General features: G+C 46.3%; 1 protein-coding gene across 1 annotated transcript in view; it reads right to left on the bottom strand.

The window, feature by feature from the left end:
- Positions 1 to 1,778: 1,778 nt before the first annotated feature.
- The window catches only part of cnr1 (cannabinoid receptor 1), a 35,811-nt gene continuing 19,093 nt past the window's right edge, over positions 1,779 to 18,496 (bottom strand). The window contains exon 3 of the mRNA XM_078541330.1: positions 1,779 to 3,264. Coding sequence (XP_078397456.1) covers positions 1,779 to 3,200 — 1,422 coding nt within the window. The 5' untranslated portion in view covers positions 3,201 to 3,264. The remainder of the gene's footprint in view (positions 3,265 to 18,496) is intronic.

The following is an 18,496-nucleotide window of genomic DNA, read 5'->3' as shown; positions in this document are numbered from 1 at the left end:
CCATGCTGTATTCCAAGGGGAATGCCTACTAGTGCACGCAAGTCTGTTTGCAATTGGTTTGTGCAAAAGCCTTGAAGTCAGTAAAAGTCCTTCTGCACCTGCCACACCACTCCCCAAAGACTTTTGCAAATTGAAACAATTATAGAAAACACCAAATACTTATAGAATCATAGCAACAACCAGAAGAAATTAGCCAGCAGCTAACCTGTAAGTAGTTGATGAGCCCATTTAAATAGTGCTGGTGTTTGGGGGGCATTGTGGGGGTGAGCGTGTGTTTAGATGTGCAAGGTTAGGAGAGGTTGTTAGCTGGAGCATCGAGCTTCAAGATGCCACTGCTGGCATCAAATCCATATTACCCGCTGATTGACATTGTGATCTTCCTGCTTCGCATATGTTCACTGCGCATGTTAATGCCTGCATTATGTAGCTCGATTCATCCCACATGTATGCACAGGAGGCATGGACACCATTTTGGAGCTATAAGAGCCCTCATGGTACCCAAAAAAAACAAGCACAAATGAGCCCAATTTCTCAGCCCAACTGTGCAATATTATTTTGACAAAACAGCTTCAGGGAACTTTAAAGAAGAGCTGTGCCTCTGAATTCAAAACCACCTGAATAATTGTTCCAATCAACAACCAGGTTTAGATAGAAAGGTCAAGTTCAACTATCATTAGCACATTTTGGTAAGCGTTACTAAAATATTAAATGTACCTTTACTATTAAATTGTTCTGATTAATTTAACTGATTGATGCCATACTGAATGCTTTTATCTCCAAAGCCAAGGCATCTGAATTCAGACTACAAATCAATCTGAGGCAACCAGCAAGAAGTGAACTGGTCTACTAAATGACCCAATGGCACTGATACTATTTGGTAGTTTCACAATTTTTTTTTGTGAGCTGGCAATCAGGGTTCTGTCATATATCATATGTTAAGCTTGTGTGTCTCTATATATATGCGCAACCAGCACTGTTACGCATTAAAAGGAATTGATCGGGCCAATATCTGCCACATGACCAAGAAAGAATGAAAAGTTAAGCTTAGCTGCTGGTAGACAATGAATAAATTATTTCATTTTTAATTAGTAGATCATCAATTTGTAAATTTAAAATATTAATCCAACAGGGGATGCACCTCTGATTACATCAATGATGAATCATTTAATCAGTTGGCTCTTATGACCAGCATCTATCATAGGGACAGCCCACTATGTGGTTATGCATTCTCATATGTTGCTTTGTTCTGACCAGTTGCAATTAGGAAACTATAGTTCTGGTTAAAGTTTGGTCCAGTTCTATCTAAATACATCACCAGGACCAGGACAGAGAAACAGCAACATAGAGGTGGCATCATTCATGAAGTATAAAGTGGGTTCCCTTGAACATCCTAGAGGTACCTGCATCATTACTGTGTATGTGACAGACAGTAACTTCTTTGACATTCTTAAAAGGGCATCCTCATTTCCAGATAGCTTAGGGATTGTCCTTGAGAATGGCTTTTTAGTGAGACCTGCTGTATTCCCACACATATTTCTGTTTCACTCTTACAGTGCAAACCAAGTTATCAATCAAAAGCTTGGTTCTAGTTTGGCGTGCATGAGCCAGTTGGATGGGTGCGGTTCCTAAATTGGCTTTGCTGCATATCCATAGCTAGTGCGAGTGATGTCATGGCAAAATTTTAGAAGTGCTGCCTAAGTTCTTTTTAAATGATCTTTAGAGGAATGCAATTTAACCATTAAGAATTATTGTCAGTGTGAATCATCAGATTGTTACACTCAGACGGCCTCAGCTGACGTCTCCGTGGAGACCGAGATGGCCACTTGAGCTACTTTTACAGTGCTTTTGATGCAGGTCCTGGCAGCTGTTTGCATGGTGCCAGGGTGGTTCCCCTGTTTCTGTTGGCAGTCTGACTCCAGGCTGTTTTCCAGTGGCTGAGCTGATGCACCCTTACAGGAACAGAACATACTGCGGAAAGCATGTCTCAGATCTTTGCTCCTCAGAGCATAGATAATAGGATTAACTGTAGAATTGAGTAAGCACAACATACTGCAAAAGGCAAATATTGTCTTTACAAGCTTGTTCATTTTACCAAAGACGTCGTACACCATGATGGCTAGGAGAGGACCCCAGCAGATGATGAGGACCACAAGAATAAGGACAAGCGTCTTGGCCAGTCGGATGTCCATGCGCGTTTGATCGAGACGAACAGTTTGCACCTTGCCTCCCTCAGTCACCTGTACAATTATACTCTTCTGGGTGCCACGTTGGATCATGCGGACAGCGTGAACATGTGCCTTCCACAAAATGTACACATAGGCGTAAATGATGAAAAGCAGCAAAATGCTTGTAACACCAATCCAGAACATTAGATAAGTCTCGTCAATGAGAGGAAAGATGTCTGAGCAGACAGAATTCAGTTTTTTACAGTTCCAGCCCAACAGAGGAAGCACAGCAATTATAATTGATATGGTCCACATAACAGTAAAAGCAATGACTGCCTTTGGCCGTGTGACAATCCTCTTATAGGCAAGGGGCTTGTGTATAGAGATGTATCGATCAATGGCTGTCAGGAAGAGGCTGCCCACTGAAGCTGTGAAGGAGGCTGTAACACCACCAAGTTTGAATAGGAAGACATTGGGGCTGTCTTTCCTTTGGAATACATGGAAGTCCACAAAACTATACACAAAGATCACACTACCCAGGAGGTCGGCCACTGCCAGGCTGCCTATAAAGTGGTAAGACGGTTTGTATCTGAGACTGCGGGATCGGATTATAACACATAGAATCAATACATTCTCTAGTACTGTGAATGTCCCCAAAGTCAAAGCCAATACAGCAATAGCCATCTGTTGACTCGGAGTTAAAATCATAAAGCATTCCATGTCCATGAAGTTTTCTCCACACGTTATCGTCGATTCATCATTCATAATTGATTGGTTGTATAGGTAATTAGTAGCATTCACTGAGTCATAAAGGTTGGCATTGGATAAAAGCTCCTCCCCCGCTGTCATTTTTTCTAGATACGCATTGCCTTTTCCTAGGGAAGAATGCAGATTCTGAGTGACATAACCAAGTTTTGTCATGTTGAGGTCTACTTTAGTGTCATCATACTGTACTTCATTGGATGCAATATAAAGGAGATCGGTAGTGATTGTTCGGAAAGTCGTATCTGAAAGAGCTTCTAGTAGAGACTTCATAATAGCTTTCAATGTGTGAAACGTGTGGGCCGTTTCTTTCCAACAGGCTATAGGTGGGAGAAAACTAGGACAAAGAAAAATAGAAATTACTAAACAAATATATAAACACATTAGCATAATCTTTTAAATGACTGACATTAATTGCCATTGGACTTTGTAAAATAATACATAAGAACATAACAACATAAGAAACAGGAGGAGTAGGCCATTTGGCCCCTCAAGCCTGCTCCGCCATTTATTAAGATCATGGCTGATCTACTTGTGTTTCAAATTCCATATTCCCATCTACCCCCAATAACCTTTGATTCCCTTGCCTAACAAGAATCTATCCACCTCCGCCTTAAACATATTCAATGACCCCACTTCTGCCACCTTCTGAAGCAGAGAGTTTCAAAGTCGCACAACCCTCTAAGAGAAAAAAATTCTCATCTCTGTCCTAAAAGGGCAACCCCTAATTATACAACAGTGCTAGGGGGCACTGAATCACCCACAAGACAAAACATCCTTTCCACGTCCAACTTATCAAGACCATTCAGGATCTTATATTCTTCAGTCAAATCACCCCTCACTCTTTTAAACTCCAGTGGAAACAAGCCCAGCCTGTTCAACCTTTCCTCATAAGACAACCCACTCATTCCAGGCATCAATCTAGTAAACCTCCCCTGAACCACCTCCAATGCATTTACACCCTTCCTTAAATAAGGAGACCAAAACTGCACACAATATTCGAGATGCGGTCTCACCAATGCCCTGTATAACTGAAGCATAACATCCTTACTTTTATGTTCAATTCCTCTTGTAATAAAGGATATCATTCCATTAGCCTTCTTAATTACTTGCTGTACCTGCATACTAACCTTTTGTGACTCATGTACTAAAACACCTAGATCCCTCTGCACCTCAGAATTCTGCAGTCGTTCTCTGTTTAAGTAATACTCTGCATTTTTATTCTTTCTGCCAAAGTGAACAACTTCATATTTTCCCACAGTAAACTCCATTTGCCAGATTTTTGCCCATTCTTTAACTTGGCTCTATTAAGTTTTTCTTTTTTTAAATCTCATATTTCACTTCTGATAAAATAACAGAGGGAGGAATTTCATTTGAAGATATGAAGCATTTGTTCACCACTGTGGCTGCATATAATGACACCACTATTCCTGGCCAGAATGGAAATGATTGAGTAATTTTCCTGTCAATCACAGCTGGGGGTGGTACTGCTGTAAGTGACTAGGACCATTTATATGTAACGATCCTCTCTTCACTCATTGTATTTTTCTTGAGCAACAATCAATTTGTATTATGTAATTATCCTTCACTCACTTGCTGGAGAAATCACCCTGCTTTTATCAGGAGATATAAACCCCCATGAGTTCTGTTTGCTGTAGTTTTTAGAGACTTTTTAAAATAGCCACTGTAAGCTGTTTGCTGTGATGTGTGACTGAATAGGCACTGCTGTGTAAACCGACTTTGCTGTAAAACAGATTCTTTGCTGTGGGTCCCTCTGTAAGTCCCAACCCATCTCCAATTCATTGACTGACATAATGGTTTCAATAGGCACTCTGCACGAATATACAATACGTAGTAATTTAAAGTCCAAACCGCTTCAGCATATCTAATCTCAGTACATAAAATTGAAGTGATACCCATTAATGCAGCAGCATAGGTATATATGTCTTGCCTGTTCGCAATAGGCAGAGTACTGATCGTACTCAACCAGCCCGTGATTGAAAAACCCAGAATATAATATCTAATGTTAGATGTGATTCCATGATTGGGCAGTACTTCCTGAACAATCCTGAATGTGCGAAGAATTACACAACCAATTTAAAAACATCATCCCAGGCTCACAATGTGGCTCACTTATACTTGCTAGAAGCTACATATATTCATACACCGGGACCTGTCCTCGGCAGGAAAAGGGAACTTGTCCAGGCATTTGGTCTTTTTCGAATGAAACAAAGGCGTGGTGAACAAAAGCATTCTGGTGCATTCTTCATGACAATTCTAAGACCAATTAGAGTTGACTTGCCAACCAATCAGCACCTTTTTTCCATGCAGTATAAATTGTTGCTCCAACTGAAATTTGGCATTCTTGCCTATGTGATGAAGAGGTACAAGGTGAAAAGCTTTGAAAGCATGTCTCTTTTTTCAGCAATTTGTATTATTATTATTGTCAGCCATGGCTCAGTTGGTAGCACTCTTGTCTCTGCATCAGCAGTTTATAGATTAAAGTTCCACTTCACAATCCAAGCTGACACTCCAGTGTAGTACTGAGGGAGTGCTGCACTGTCAGAGATACTGGGCGGAACTTTCCAAACTTTGCACTAAGTGCAGTAGCGGGCAGGTAAAACGGCGTCCTGCCTGCCGATGGCAATGGCGGGTTTTCACACCGTATTGACCCGAGCCCGCCTCATTATTTATGCACTCCTGGGATATATGCCCGCACACATCCACAGGACCCTCATTCGCCCACCGGCCATCACCCTGCCGTTGCATCACACCGGGTGCCATGCCGCAAGCACAGCGCTCATTGCTTCCAGCTCACCACTGCTGCCTGGGAGACATGGCAAGAAGACTGCAGTCCCCCGGTTTAATGACGGGGCCCTCGAGTGACTGCTGGATGCCGTGGAGGCCCGCCGGGATATTCTGTACCCCCGCTCTGGCCGGAGGATGGGTAGCAATGTGACCAATCCAGCTTGGGAGGCGGTGGCAGCGGTGGTCAGCGCCAATGCCCTTCAGAAGAGGACAGCCGGCAAAAATGCTGCAAAAGGATGAATGGCCTCCTCCATTCCGCCAGGGTAAGTCACTCTTTTCATCACTCTCAACGCACACACTCCCAGCACACACCCACAGGACCCTCACTCACTGCCAGTTCAAGGGACATCACCATTCACTCTCTCACACTCACTGCAATTGTCCTCATCCCATCCATGGGACCACTCACCACACGCACGGGTCAGGCACATTTATCACCTGGCCTGGCAGGCGTCCTGCTTACACTTTCCCCATCTCTATCCATGCAGGACAAGCTGGCACACAAGAAGAGAGAGAGGCCAGAGACCGGCGGTGGAATGCCCGAAATCAAGGTCTTCATGGGCTTTGAAAACAGAGCCATCCAGCTGGCCAGCGATGACCGAGACTGGTCCTGTGCTGACAGTGAGGTTGGCGCTGCTCTACCAAGTGAGGATCCAGCAGTGCAAAATCCATCAGGCAACCATCTTGTGAGTGATGTGTCCTGTTTCACAGGCCACTGCCATGCACTAATTATCTCACCTTGCTTCCACAGGCACATCTACCAAACAGTCGACAGAGTCCATGACCCAGGGCCTCCAATCAAGCCCCGAAGAAATTTCTGAAGAGGAATCTGGAGGCACCCTCCCTGAAGTCCCGTCACAACACTCACCGACACCCTCCACCAGCGCAGAGACACACACCTCGGTGGGACCTAGCTTTAGAGTAGCCCCGGGATCACAATCTGGTGAACACATCGCACTGTCTGATCCACAGGCGGCGGCAGGGACTTCCCAGGTGTCCGGCACTTGAAGGACCTCCGGAGGCCAGAAATTTGCTGAGTCTGAGTCAGGTGACGAGCCTCTGGACTCGGTCATGTCACAGTTGCTGGAGCTGCAAAGGCAAACTCGGGAACATCAGGAAGAGATGTCCACTGCACTCCTCAGATTGCAAGGCACAATGGAGGAGTCTGTCCACCTCAGCCTGAGGTGATAGTGCCAGCATGCCAACACACCGAGGTCAACACTGGTAGGATGGCAGCTGCCATGGAGACCTTAGTCCAGGACTTCGCTCCTGCACTGCTGCGAGATCTCAACTCTATCGCTGATGCCATAGTTGGCCGCGAGAGGGTGCCGGGCAGCTCAATCTCACTCCAGCTATCGCTGCTCCTCAAAGAGTCAGCCTGGGGCCCCTGGGCACCCATAGGGAGGAGCATAAGACCATAAGATGTAGGAGCAGAAGTAGGCCATTTGGAGGATCAGCAAGTGCACACTCTGGGCCCATCCAGCCAGGTGACTCTGAGAGTGACCGGCCAATCTGACTCCCCTCTTCCTGTGACCTCAGCAGCTCTAGCTCCACAGGCTGAGGAGGGTGCCACTGCCACACAGCAGGGCCCTGAAAGCAGGCTGGTGCCCTCCAAGTCTCAGCCCTCCAGAGGACGCCCACCAAAGTCATCACAGACAGGGCGTTGCAGTCAGCAGGTTGTCTACACCTCCACTTGAATGTCCGGGGAGCAACAAGATTTAGGGTTAGGGTTAGGGTTAGGACAGCTAAGGAGAATCAGTTGCACAGTGCATACTGTTCACTATTGTCAGCAAACTCCCAAGAATGTCTCCCTTCCAATGGCTCCTTGTTCTGATGAGCAGTTTTCTTGTCACTCATATGTGAAAACTTTCTGCACAAGATAAAGGCAGGTGTCTCAGTCCAGGGCCTCTTCCCTGTGCTTTGTGCAGTCTTCAGACCAAAGTGATGGTCCGGCCTCACACTCCCTGGTGACATTACTGGTGCCTGCACCTCGGTGGTGCTGGTCATTGCTGCCAGAATGTGGTGGGCAGGTGCCACAGAGTTTGTCATTCTCTCCATGTGTTTTCCGCATCTCTTCAGCATCTGTGACCACTGATGCTGTGCTCCAGCTCCTGAAGGGTTCAGGTGCTGAAGGCAGATAAAGCATCAGATGCTTCTAAAGTTTCTTGGCTGCGTCGCTATGATATGACCCTGATCACAGAGCACAAGCGATCTGCCCTCGGCCAGGCAGGAGTCAGACATTCTCAGAGACAATATGAAGATTTATGGAGTATCCTCAATGTATGTTGTCAACATCCTCTTGCAGTCAAGCGACTATTAAGGCAACAATTGCGTCTCCATGACAGGAGCACTCTCACAGTGGGTATTCACGCTGTCATAAGCCAGACTGGAGTCAAACGTTCACAAATGAGATGTGAGGAACTATGGAGTCACCTCACTGAATGCCGTTATCATCCTCCACAAATCTAGCAGCTATGAGGGGCTCCCGAGTGCACCTGCCTCGTCTAGCCAGTGTGAGGGCCTTATCCCCATCATCGTCACCTCCGAGGACCTTCTCCACCTCACCCCCATCGGTGTCCTCCTCATCGGAGGAGACGTGCAACTCCTCATCTCCCATTTGGAGCACCAGGTTGGTAAAGGGCGCAGCAGACGATGACAATGCATGACACCCTCTGCGGACTGTGTTGCAGGGCTCCACCAGACCGGTCCAGGCACAGGAACCTTATCTTCAGCATCCCGATGGTCTGCTCCACCAAGTTGCGAGCTGTAGCATCAGCCTCATTATAGAGTCGCTCTGCTGTGGTGTGAGGCAGCCGCTCAGTGTCATCAGCCACGGCCTCCCTATCACCGAGGAGACAACACTGCAGCTTCTGTGGACCCTGGAAGACTGCAGGAATCTGTGACTGACTGAGGATGTAGGCATTGTCCACACTCCCTCGAAACCATGAGCACACCTGCAGGTTGTGTTTCTGGTGATAGCACACCAGTTGCACATTCAGCGAATGGAAGCCCTTGCGGTTGATGTAGTCCATCACCTGTTGTGACAGAGATCTGAGCGCCACATGAGTGTGGTCAATCTCACCCTGCACCTGTGGGAATCCCGAGATCTGGGGTAATCCAATCACTCTTCCATCCTGGCTGTCCTGGTCCCGGGCGAAATGCACAAAGTTGTGTGCCCTTGTGAAGATGGCATCTATGACCTCATGGATACATTTGTGGGTGGAGGCTTGAGAGATCCCACAGAGATCACCTGTGGAGCCCTGAACGGAGCCACTGGCATAGAGATAGAGTGCCACGGTCACTTTCACAGCCACTGGCAGTGGATGCCCTTCATGTCCCCATAGCGCCAAATCCTGCAGTAACCAGCAGATGTGAGCGACCAGCTCCCTAGACATGTGTTGTCTTCGGTGACACTGGTTCCCGGTCATCTGCAGGAATGAAAGGTGGCGTTTAAAGACCCTGGGTGTCACTAGGTGGCGATCAGCAATGACTTGCTGTGGCTCTTGGGCAGTGTGTGCGGGAGCCCCAGCCGCCCCTTCTCCCTGAGGTTGCTGCTCCTGCCTCTGCACAGCAAGGAGCCTCAGTCGCTCTCTCTTCCATATTCTTCATGCTCTATAGGCCATCAGGCATACAGCTAGTTCACCAGGCTCCATGATCCTGATGTACTCCTCCTGCAGGATGAAAGAGAGAAACACATGGTTAGCATGGGTGTACTAAGAACTTGTCCTGGTTAAGTATGACGGCCCCTTAACACTTCCCAGAGAGTGCGGGCCACCACTTGGATGGCCAGAGATTAGTGCGCTACTTGGCTGCCCTGTTAGCTTGAACCATGTAGGAGACCGGTCCAAACTGGGATGCTGACTTTGCCAGCTAATGCGAGGAGGCTGTACAATGTGTGCAATCCAACTGCTCTGCAGTCCACTGAAATGCTCGTGAATTTGCAGTCTGCCAGAGGGGTGGGGGGGGTGCGGGTCGGCGAGCGGGGTCAGGGGGGAAGCTCTGGAGAGCTAGGTGGCACTTTGATGCCTCTGTTTGAGTGGGCAGATAAGCTAGAAGCCTCATCCCAATCATATCAATGTGGCTGCGCCTGAACTGTCTCAGTTGCAGAGGAATGTTCACTTTCTACAGGTTTCCCAAATGTGTGGCCACTTCCCTCACCCACCCTAACCCCCCCACCCCGAATGCTTGCGCACTATATTCAACGGCAGTGCTGCCCTTGCCCACCCCCTGTCACCAGTCGACTCAGAGGCAGGGCTGCCCTTAACAACCACCGTCCCCACCACCCTCCACCCCCCCCTTCCCCACAGGCCACCAGTCGCCTCAACCGCAAGGCTGTATTTGCCCCCCCTCACAAGTTACCCCGATGGCATGGTTGCACTTGCTCCCCCTCACACTCATAAGTCGCCTCAACGGCAAGGTTGCATTTATCTCCCGCTCCTCCTCACCCTCACAAGTTGCCTCTGAAGCAGGGCGGCACTTGCCCCCTGCTCCCCCTCACCCTCAAAAGTCACTTCCGAGGCAGGGTGGTACTTAACCCCGGCCCCCGGCGCCCCGAAGCCTGAGAAGCAACCAGGATCAGGAGCTGGACCTATGAAAATTAGAGCTACTGGTGTTTATTTTAATGTTGACATGAACCTGGCTTCCTCCCTGGACCAACAAGCTGCAACTGACATTTCAAGCCTCAGTTGCTGTGTACTGCAGATATGTCCACATCATGGTGAGCTCTGCAGAACGTTGCCGTGCCCTCACCTCCAGTTCACCCAAAGTGAAGGCCGCCAAGTGCATGTCGCCTCTGTGCTGTTGTGAAACACGTCGGCGTGCTTTCCCGCTGATGTGGAAGGGGGACCCAGCGGGGGTGCAAAAGCCCGGTGGGATGGCCTGATAATGATATGCTGATGTATTACAATGAGGTTCCCAACGACTGATAGCGGGAAACACGGCCTGCCGTTGGCGGGCTGAGCAGACAATCGCGACCTGCCTTCCCGCTGCTGTGAAACCGATCATGCCATATTGTCTGCGCACGCCACCTATCACACCCGCCGCCAGTGGGCACGGAAGATTCCGCCCACTGTCTCTAATCTGAGATGTTAAACCGATGACCCATTTGTGCTCTCATGTGGATCTCATGCAACTAAATTGAAGAAGAGCAGGAGATTATCCCCATGTCCTAACCAATATTTATCTCTCAACATCACAAAAACAGATTATCTGGTCATTATGACATTGTTCTTTGTGTTAGCTTGCTGCATACAAATTGGCTGCTGCATTGCCTATATTACAACTGTGAATACATTTCAAAAGCATTTCATTGGTTGTAAAGCATTTTGGGAGGTCCTGGGGTTGTAAAAGCTGCTACGTAAATGCAAGTCTTACATTTTTTCTTGCAAAATATTACAAAGAATTAACGGCACAAAAACAAACCATCTGGCCCAACAGATTCATCCTGATGTTTATGCTCCACATGAGCCTCTTCCCACCCTTGTTCATCTAGCCCCCTCAACATAACCTTCTATTCCTTTATCCCTCATGTGCTTATCAGCTTCCCATTAAATGCACCTAAGATATTCACCTCAATCACTCCTATTGGTACCAAGTTCCACATTCTAACAACTCTCTGGGTAAAGAAATTTCCATCAATTCCCTAGTGCCTATCTTATATTTATGTCCCAATAGGTATAACCTCCCAGCTCTGATAGCATTCTGCTAAATATTTTTTGCATGTTCTCCAGCACCTCTTTATTCTTTTTTATAATATGAAGACCAGAAGTGTACACGATACTCCAAGTGTGGTCTAACCACATGTTTAACAGGCTTCAGCCAGACTGTAATAGTTGGAGGAGAAACGATGAAGGTGAGTGGGGCAGTGGACTCTGCAGGAATGTAGTGGGGAGGTTAAAGAGGCTGGGAAGGAACTGCTTATCATTTGTTGATTTTAACAATGGTAGTTCTGATGCTTTAGGCAGGTTAGAAAGTAGAAGAATGATTCATAGAGGAAGTGAGGGAGAGGTGGGCATGAACATAGTTAGTGACAACACAATTCTAGACTTTATAGAGGATGGGGTTGAGAGCAGAGTGGTAGTTGAGAATGGGGCTGAAATTTGAGATGAAGAAATCTAAGAGGTCCTCACATTTGGTGTGTGAGATGTAGAGGAGAGGGAGCAGATGAAATGAGTCAGCATGGATGGTTTACCATTTAGAAATGAAGAACTTGACTTGCTCCAAATCTCTAGGATAATGATAGAATAGGGGGAAGATTTTAGAATCATAGAATCATAGAAAGGAGATTTACAGCAAAGAGAGAGGCCACTTGACCCCTCGTGTCTGCACCAGCCAATTAACGAGCCATCCAACCTAATCCCACTTTCCAGCATTTGGTCCATAGCCCTGCAGGTTACAGCACTTCAAGTGCAAATCCAGACACCTTTTAAATGAGTTGAGGGTTTCTGCCTCTACTACTCTTTTAAGCAGCGAGTTCCAGACCCCCACAACCTTCTGGGTAAAAAAATGTTTCCTCATCTTCACCACATTACCAGAAGGATATGGAGGCATTGGAGAGGGTGCAGAGGAGGTTTACCAGGATGCTGCCTGGTCTGGAGGTTATTAGCTATGAGGAGAGGTTGGAGAAACTCGGATTGTTCTCACTAGCGCGACGGAGATTGAGGGGCGACTTGATAAAAGTTTACAAAATTATGAGTGGCATGGACAAAGTAGATAGTCAGAAGCTTTTTCCCAGGGTGGAAGAGTCAATTACTAGGGGACATAGATTTAAGGTGAGAGGAGAAAACAATAGAGGAGATGTGCGGGGCAAGTTTTTTAGGCAGAGGGTAGTGAGTGTCTGGAATTCGCTGCCAGAAGAGGTGGTGGAAGCAGGTACGATAGTGGTGTTTAAGAGGCAGCTTGACAAATACATGAATAGGATGGGAATAGAGGGATACGGAACCCTGAAGTGCAAAATGTTTTAGTTGACGGGCAATATGATCGGCACAGGCTTGGAGGGCTGAAGGGCCTATTCCTGTGCTGTACTTTTCTTTGTTCTTTGTTCTTTTGTTCTAATCTTTTTACCAATCATTTTAAATATATGTCCCCTAATCGCTGACCTCTCTACTGAAGTAAATGGCCTTTACCATCTTTTCTATCTAGGCCCCTCACAGTTTTGTACATCTCAATCAAATCTTTCCTCAGCCTCCTCTGTTCCAAGGAGAACAACCCCAGCCTATCCAATCTTTCCTCATAGTTGCAATTTTCCAGTTCTGGCAACATCCTCGTAAATCTCCTCTGCACTCTCTCTAATGCAGTTACACCCTCTCTGTAATGAGGTGGCCAGAACTGCACACAGTACTCAAGTTGTGGCCTAACCAATATTCTATATAGTTCCAGCATTACCTCCCTGCTCTTATATTCTATGCCTCGTCTAATAAAGGAAAGGATTCCATATGCCTTCTTAACCACCATATCAACCTATCCTGCTACCTTCAGGGATCTGTGGACGTTCAGTCCAAGTCCCTCACTTCCTCTACACTTCTCAGTATCCTCCCAGTTATTGTGTAACCCTTTGACTTGTTTGACTGCCCAAATGCATCACCTCACACTTCCCCAACTGAATTCCATTTGCCATTTTTCTGCCGACCTGACCAGTCCATTTGGATGAGGACAGGGAGACAACTGTTACTGCTGTTTTTCTTTTTTGATCTTTGATATCAGATGTCAACAAATTGATAGAACGAAATGACACAATAAAATGTATTTATTATACAAGCGTCTACTCCATTATATGATAATATTTGTTTCATATTCAGTACAACAACCCTACTAATGGCATCCTGCCGTCTTGTAAGACGATGGTCTGTGCCATGGTGGTCAACTCTGGTAAGCATCATCTGGTGTGGCTCAGGAGACCCGCTCTGTTTCTGCTGCATTTGCTGCAGAGGAAGACAGTGGGCTGAGAAGATGCAGCTGGCCTTTGTTTTCTCTGGGCTCTCTCCTCGGCCAGCTGAGCTTTTTGTTTCTGATCACCTCTTCCACTGCCTTTCCAAACAATCAGCCTCTAGAGGTCACGGCGACTGTCTCCCAGTTGTGAGTATCAATGTCCGCCATCTTCATATCTCACTTTCAAGTGTCCTTGTAGTGGAGGAATGGACACCCAGGAGGTCATGACCCAGTGGCCAGATCAATGTACAGAAGGTCTTGGGTATACAGCCATCTTCCATCCGATGAATGTGGCCCAGCCAGCGTAGATGTCATTGTCTTGGCAATGAGTGTATGCTGGTGGAATTAGCATGTTACAGGACCTCGGAGTTGGTGACCTTGTTCTGCCAAGAGATACCAAGGATACATCTAAGACAGCAAAGGTGGAAACTTCAGCCTTTTCTCCTGTATAGCACGTTGTCCAGCTGTCACCACTGTAGAGGAGTGCTTTGAGGACACAGCTTGGTAGTCTCACGGTTTGGTGTTCTCAGTCAGGTTGCTGTTGTTCCACACTCTCTTACTCAGCTTGGACATAACAGCTGCACCTTTTGCAATGCATGTGTTGATTTCAGCATCAAGTGACAGATTGGCTGGTGATTGTGATGCCTAGATATGTGAAGCTATCAACCTTCAGCAACCCGTTGTCAAGGCTGATAGATTGCGGAATGTAAACATCCTGAACCATGACATTTGTCTTCCTGATGCTGATAGTCATATCAAACTCTTCACAGATGTGAGAGAGTCTGTCAACTGTCATTGCATGTGGTCTTCAGTATGGAATGTTCATGCAGCACTGTCAGCATAGAGCAACTCTCTGATGAGGACTTGTCCCACCTTTGTCTTTCATCTCAGTCGAGCAAGGTTAATTAACTTTCCATCCATTCTGGTCTGTAAGCAGACACCCTGTGTAGATGGCCTGAAGGCAAATGGCAGCAACAAAGAGAAGAATATGCTAGAGAGTGTTGGTATCAGAATGCAACCCTGTTTGACCTCACTTCAGACCTCAAAAGTTCCAATGTTGCCACGTCATGACTCACCTTAGCCATCATGTTGTCATGGAAACAGGAGATCACATTGAGCAGCTTTAGCAGGCAGCCAATTTTCTCCGGCAGCTTAAAGAGGCCACATCTTCTCACAGAGTCGAATGCCTTGGTGAGATCGTGACAATATATAGCGTCTGTTCACACTAGTGTTTTGTTTCACAAAAAAACAGTCAGCACTTTTCCGCTCTTACTTCCCATGTGTTGAGAGTGTGGTTTTGTAGATGGTGGCTGGGATTTTCCAGCCCCATTGTGGCAGGATCTGCCACAGGAGATTTGGTAGCCCATCCAAAAAGTCCATTGACTTTTGGCAGGACTGGATGATCCCGGAGGCGGGTGGAGGTGGAAAATCCTGTCCGGCGTCTTGAAGTATGTTCCATTTTGCTTTTGCACTCCTTGTGGGAATGCTGGCAAGTGCCTACTAATCAAGAAACTTTTTTTTATCTGGGTAGGCAGTATGGTTGACGTTAGTATGAGGACAGCATTTCTGCTTTGAATGAGAAAACTTCAAGGGTTGCATCCTAACCCTGGTGCAAACCAGGGAGTGATCTGTATCACCGTCAGCACTATGATAAATGTGTGTGTTGAGAATGCTGTTCACAGAGTCGGGTGATGATCAGATCCACTGGTGCCAATGCCCTGATCTTGGATGTCTCCAGGACACCTAGTGGCATGGTTTGTTCTGAAAGAAGGTGTTAGTTACACAAAACTCATGGTAGCAGCAAAGTTCAAGTAGACTTCGTCCATTGTCATTTTTCTTTCCCAGGCCATGATGTCCAAGGCAGAAGAGCCATGCCTCATGGCCGTGCCCACTCTTGTGTTGAAAACCCCAGTAGGTAAAGATGTTCTGAATTAGGGATTCTGTTGACAGCAGTATCAAGCTTCTCATAGAACTGGTCTTTTGACTGTGTGTGGAGCACATTGTTGGAGCGACACTCATGAGGTTAACTGGCCCTGTTTGAATTGAGAGGTGGATGGAGGGAACATGTTCTGAACCATTTGTGGTGGGGGTGGGGTGGGGGGCGTGGAGGTTCTATCATTGAGAGTAGCAAATTCCTCACAGTGAAGCGTACACCTTGCTTATGCATTTCCTCTGAACTCTTCCCCTGCCAAATGAATGTGGAATGTTTTTCTTTCAAGGATCCGCTCTCGGTGAGCCTGGCTTCTCATAGGGAGGCTATGTTGATGCTCAGCCTATCGTTCCATATCGATCATGGCTGTCTTGCACACCCTATCAACCAGCTGCAAGTCGTCTGTCAATCCGATGCACATAATCCTGATGTTCCAGCTTTCCAATCGAAGTGTTGGCATTTTCTTTCTTTTCTTTTGTTTTCCTGGTGCGATGGATTCCATCCACTTGTTGAGGAGAGACTCTAAGCTCCAAGCACCCATTGAAGCAGATGTGCCGTGGTGGGTCAGCACCTTACTAGTCAGGGGCTGCCCGACTTGAGGTGGGCAGTGGCTGACCAGTGGGACATCATGGATCAGCCTGTAGCACCCGTTCTCTAGACAAATTGAGTTGAGCTTATCACTCTGCTGTCTCCCTTGTTGTGTTAATGCTCTGCAGTGAAACTGGAATGTCCTTTCCAGGATGCAAGCCTGGGCAAAATGTATGGAGACCCTGGGCTGTCAAATGTCAGGGTTCCCCTCTCAGCCTCCTCGGTTGAGTTCAAAGGAATGCAATGCCCTATGTTTGGCAGGAGTTGCCAGATAGATAACACATTGAGACATCAGCCTGCCTTTGGGATCCACTCCAGGTTTTTGTCAGGATTTACTCCCTTAGTCTCCAACTCTCCCGAGGTATTCACAAGGCAGTGGAGCTATTACCCATAATTGAGAGTATGGTTCATGAGTGCCGGGGCGTGTCCACATGCCAGTGCGCCTGCACACCATATTGCTGGGGGCCAAACTTCCTCAAAGTTTCTCTAAGGCTTTAGCCTAGGACTGTGAGGGATCTAGTTTCTGTCTGTCGTCGAGGAGGCATAGTTGAGGATTATCAATGGAGAGGTCGTATACTGGCAAGGAGAGACTTACACTTTGCATCTCTTTTTCGCATTGCTGTGAACCAGTGGTGGAGGCTGAAAATGAGAAGCAGACTGGCACAGAAGAGCAGAAAGCACGCTAACTCTCTTCACCCATACACTCGATGCGTCACACGGACACAGGCCCTACCAGTACTAAAACAAAAGCTTGATATTTATTATTGGTTTTTGTATTTACAATGAGCCTCCAAGGCTTGCAATCTAATCAAAACTTTAGAACATGATGATTGCTTTTAAGTATTATCTTTGGTGTGGGTTGAGAATCCTGCTCATGGTTCCCTACATGCTAAATTCAGGTCTTAGCTTGGCTGTGAGCCTAACAAATATCTTAAAACCATTGAGTGAATCATTATGGATGCAGACCCACAGGGACCTGTTCTGGGGCCTCAACTATTCACCTTATTTATTTTCAACTTAGATAATGGAATAGAAAACCACATATCCAAATTTGCTGATGACACAAAGATAGGCAGCATCATAAGCAGTGTAGATGGAAGCATAAAATTATGGAGAGATATTTATAGATTAAGTGAATGGGCAAAACTGTGGCAAATGGATTTCAATGTCAGCAACTGAGGTCATCCATGTAGAGTAAAGGGTTAACTCTACTGATAGCTACTGAGCATGTGCATAAGAAGCTATGTCACTCACTGAGATAAGATGACCGAGAAGCATCTTGGAGAGTCGCTCCAGCTAGGTTTAGGTCTTACTTAACCTTTGTAAATAGTATGTAAATAAATGTGTTTTCAACAAAAGATCATTGCCTCCAGCAAGATCTCTTTTAGAGTAAGAAGCTAACAATTCCTCAGATAAAACCATGATAACACTTTGGTAAAAATCATACTTAACTATGCAAAGCCCTGGTTAGACCACACCTGGAGCACTGTGAGCAGTTCTGGGCACTACACCTTTGGAAGGAGTGCAGCATAGGTTTACCGAATGATGCCTGGACTCCAAGGGTCAAATTACAAGGAGAGATCATGCAAACTAGGGCTGTATTCCCTAGAATTTAGAAGGTTAAGGGGAGATTTGATCAAAATTGTCACGATATTAAGAGGAACAGATAGAAGAAAGAGAGAAACTATTTCTATTTCTTGAGGAATCTAGGACTAAGGGGACATTAGAGTCAGGTCTTTCAGGAGTGAAATTAGGAAACACTTCTACATGTAAAGCGTGGTAAAAGTTTGGAACACTCTTCCACAAATGGTAATTGATGCTCAGTCAATTGTTCATTTTAAATCTGGGATTGTTAGACTTTAATTAACAAAAGATATTAAGGGATATGGGGGAAAGGTATATGGAGTTAGGTTGCAGATCAGCCATGATCTTTTGAATGATGGAACAGGTTCAGGGAGCTAACTGAACCACTCCTGGTCCTATGTTGTGCAGAGTTGGCAGTGGCCTGGAAGTAGAATGCACTACCCTTTCCTTAGCTGGAAGTAGTATGTCCTCTAGGGACACCTAAAAGATGGGCAGAGAATTTATTAATTTCTAGTGGATATGTGTCACTAATCTGGCACTGGCCACCACTAATTATTACTCAGAGAGGGTCGAAGACGGCTGGAAAACAAGTACAATGATGTACATGAATGTTCGTCGGAGGTTGAAATTAAAGCACAGCATTGGGCAGATTACAGAGAGCTTCATTCCATTAAACATGGCCCGAGATTGTTTGACAATCAGACAAGGGGTAGTTTTCCTGGGTGATAATTTG

Source organism: Cetorhinus maximus, chromosome 5 (genome assembly GCF_964194155.1).
Source record: "Cetorhinus maximus chromosome 5, sCetMax3.hap1.1, whole genome shotgun sequence".
Taxonomy (NCBI): Eukaryota; Metazoa; Chordata; class Chondrichthyes; order Lamniformes; family Cetorhinidae; genus Cetorhinus; species Cetorhinus maximus.
This window is presented reverse-complemented; position numbering and strand designations above follow the sequence as displayed.